Consider the following 3218-nt stretch of genomic DNA (forward strand, 5'->3'; position numbering starts at 1 on the left):
CACGCACACAGGCAACACGCCGCATATACGTGTGCGCTCGACGCGTATATGCGGCGTGTTGCCTGTGTGCGTGCGTGCGCGCGCAGACGTGCTATCCCCACTCTATCCCCACCATCGCGACAGCGATGTAGCTGGTAGTCCAAGCTGGCATCACTAGGGAGGCGAGGCGCGCCGCTGCCCGTCCGCCGCTTACGCGACCGCTCGCACGTCTCCCCGCGCGGGGCCGCTAGGCCGACGCATCTTACCGCGCGCTTACATTCGCCAGTAGGTTGGGCTAATACGGCGATTTTTAAAAGTTCGTATCTCGATAACTATTCGTCCAAGCGCAAAATAGTACAATACTTTTCTGTTTGTCTTAGTCCCCTCTACCTTCCCATGACCGGAAGTCAAAGTCTTGCGTAGCACCCTGTATATTATATATAAATATCCATTGTTATATTTGGCGTAATTTGTTGATGATATCATTACTTTTGTGGAGAAGATAGTTTTGTAGAGAAGATACTTTTGTAGAGAAGATACTTTTGTAGAGAAGATTTTTGTAGAGACATTATTTTTGAAAAGGTATTTTTGGATTGTCTAAACCGCGGGCAACGGGCGTCCGCGGGCGCCCAGCCGGCGGGTATGCCCCCACTTCAATCATCGCCCCACCACGTTTAAAACTATTTAGTTTAGTTGGTGCCATTTGATGATATCATTACTTTTGTAGAGAAGATAGTTTTGTAGTATGCATCTACCGGAGGCTGATTTAGATAAAAGAAGTCGAAGTTGCTGAAAGGAACGGTAAATTTTATGGAAACGATAGACTATATGCTACATTTAAAACTTCATAATATAGAAGCATCACTTAAGAAACAATCAAATTGATAACTTACCTCACCTAGTATTGCATTAGAGTCATTGATCTCTCGACTCCTTTTTGTTGAAGAAGGATATTGTATAATTTTTGTTGGCTTTAGCACTTCTTCCGATAATGGTAAACCTGCAGAAGTACTCTACACATTCCATTTTTGAATTTATTTTAACACGTTGCATTTTAAAAGTAAACTTTTATATTGTGGGATGCGACTTTACCAACATTATCGGTAACCGGATGGCGCAGGCGAACGTGTGAGCGGAGGAGCGCTCGGATCGCCGGGCACAAGTTAATCTGAAGGCAGTTGCTGTTCTGGTCGGAGGTTAATAAAGAGATCGACACATTATATTTTAAGACGAGAGTGTTTGATTGAGTAGACGAGCGAAAACCCGACCAGTCCTTCCTACAATTTTGGGGGCTCGTCCGGGATAGGACCGAGACGAGCAATAGAAACGAAGACGGCAACGACGACGAAAAGATACGGAGAGCAACGCAGTACGAGACGACGCGACTCTCCCGGAAGATAGCATAACGACGCAACGACGGCCATTAAAAAGTGAGACGAACGAAGATAATCTTCGCAAAGTTGAGAGGATACGACGAAGGACCTGGTGACGACTAGCGTGAAGCAGACGTAGCATCCGGGAAGACGCGACGACGCAAGGCTACAACAACGAATTGATACGTAGTGGCAGCCATATCTCGAGATGGAGAACCTGGCACAAAACGAGACGATCAAACAAAAGATTCGTGTGGCGTCAACCGCCGCCATTACGGCCTTGCATAAACTTATTTTCGAGGAAGAAGGAGACCGGAAGAATCGGCAACGCCTACGAGATTTCCAAGGTTTCACGTTTCAAGAGGATTCATCGGAATACGCCGACAAAGTAAAATACGCACGACGGCTAACGATAGGTGATCTTATATCGTGTTGTAACATCGTTGGACTTGAATACGATGGTAGTAAGGAGGAAATAATAGATCGAATCTGTAAAGGATTAATGGACATAAATACGTTAGCACCCGAAGACACTGAAGAAGAAAACGAGGCGATACTAGAAGAAGATGACGACGAAGAGGTGAATACGAATACAAGGGAGCGAAGTGAGAACGCAGGTCAACGTAGCACACGGGAAGACGGACAGGCGCTTGTAAAATTCTCAATGACATACAGAGATGTAGAAGGTTCGATCAGACCCTTTAGTGGTAAAGACGCTTAGCCAATAGAAAGATGGATAGCCGATTTCGAAGATACAGCTGCTCTGTTCAACTGGACAGAATTACAAAAGGTAGTGTTCGCCAAAAAATCGCTGACAGGACTCGCCAAGATGTTAATAGAAAGTGAGGGAGTAATTAGAACGTGGCAAAAACTAAAAACCGCCCTGGAAGATGAATTCTCCGATAAGGTAAATAGTGCCCAACTACACGACATGTTAGTTAAGCGCAAGTTAGAGAAGAACGAAACGGTACAGGAATACTACTTAAGCATGAAGGAACTGGCGTCGCGTGGCAAGATCGAACCAGAGGCACTAATCCGGTATGTAATAGACGGTATTCCAGACGATACGAATAGCAAATTGATACTATACGGAGCCAGCAAATTAGAAGCTTTCAAGGAAAAATTAAAGACGTACGAGGAGATCCGCAAACAGAATCAAGAGAAGACGAAGAACGACCGTGAAAGGGATAGGATGCCAAAGAAGAAAGAGACACCGAAAAGACCCACGACACCCAAGAAGACAGAAGAGAAGGAACAGGATGCGGACGTACGCTGTTACAACTGTGGCGCCAAAGGACATAGGTCTAAAGACTGTAAGAAAAAAGAGTTAGGTAAAAAGTGCTTTAAATGCCAGAAATTCGGGCATACGGCTATTCAATGCGATGCAGCAGACGCGAGTAAGACGGAAGAAAAACGAGTACCCGTTAATACGATTACCACCCCACAGGTAAATAAAATGTCTAAAAAAGTAATTATAAAAGGCTTACATTTAGATGCGTTGATTGATACGGGTAGTCAAGTAACGATAATGCGTGAAGATATTGCCACAGGATTTTCCTAACTCCGTCTCTACTCTACGGAAAGTCCGTATCCGTGATATCCTGTTCGGAGCTTCTGGTCCGATTATGTCCCGCTAGCCCGCGATTCCGTCGTCAATCGGCCGGGGAGCGTACGGCAAACTCTGGATGGTTACTTCGCGAGGCGCTCGGTATACCCGAGCGCGATACGATAATTTTTGGGCGCCAGGCGCGACTATTCACGCCACTCTAAAGCACGTAAAACACCAAGTTCTTAAGACTCGGTAGCTCGGTATGAGATTTCCCCTCTCAGGGGGGGGGGGGGGTGCTTTCTGGGCGATGGGCCCTT

General features: G+C 45.9%; 1 protein-coding gene across 1 annotated transcript; it reads left to right on the forward strand.

Annotated features, from left to right (window-relative positions):
• The first annotated feature begins 2164 nt into the window (after nt 1–2164).
• Nucleotides 2165–3179, forward strand: LOC105566648. The gene has a single exon (XM_012020823.1). It carries the CDS (start codon nt 2182–2184, stop codon nt 2911–2913), a length of 732 nt encoding a protein of 243 aa, XP_011876213.1. The 5' UTR covers nt 2165–2181; the 3' UTR covers nt 2914–3179.
• The last annotated feature ends 39 nt before the right edge of the window (nt 3180–3218 follow it).

The sequence above is a fragment of the Vollenhovia emeryi genome, unplaced genomic scaffold (genome assembly GCF_000949405.1).
Source record: "Vollenhovia emeryi isolate VEMERY1.0 unplaced genomic scaffold, V.emery_V1.0 DF943150.1, whole genome shotgun sequence".
Lineage (NCBI taxonomy): Eukaryota > Metazoa > Arthropoda > Insecta > Hymenoptera > Formicidae > Vollenhovia > Vollenhovia emeryi.

Excerpts from the sequence above, each read along its gene's own strand:
- LOC105566648 (XM_012020823.1), top strand. The coding sequence starts at position 2,182 with ATGTTAATAGAAAGTGAGGGAGTAATTAGAACGTGGCAAAAACTAAAA.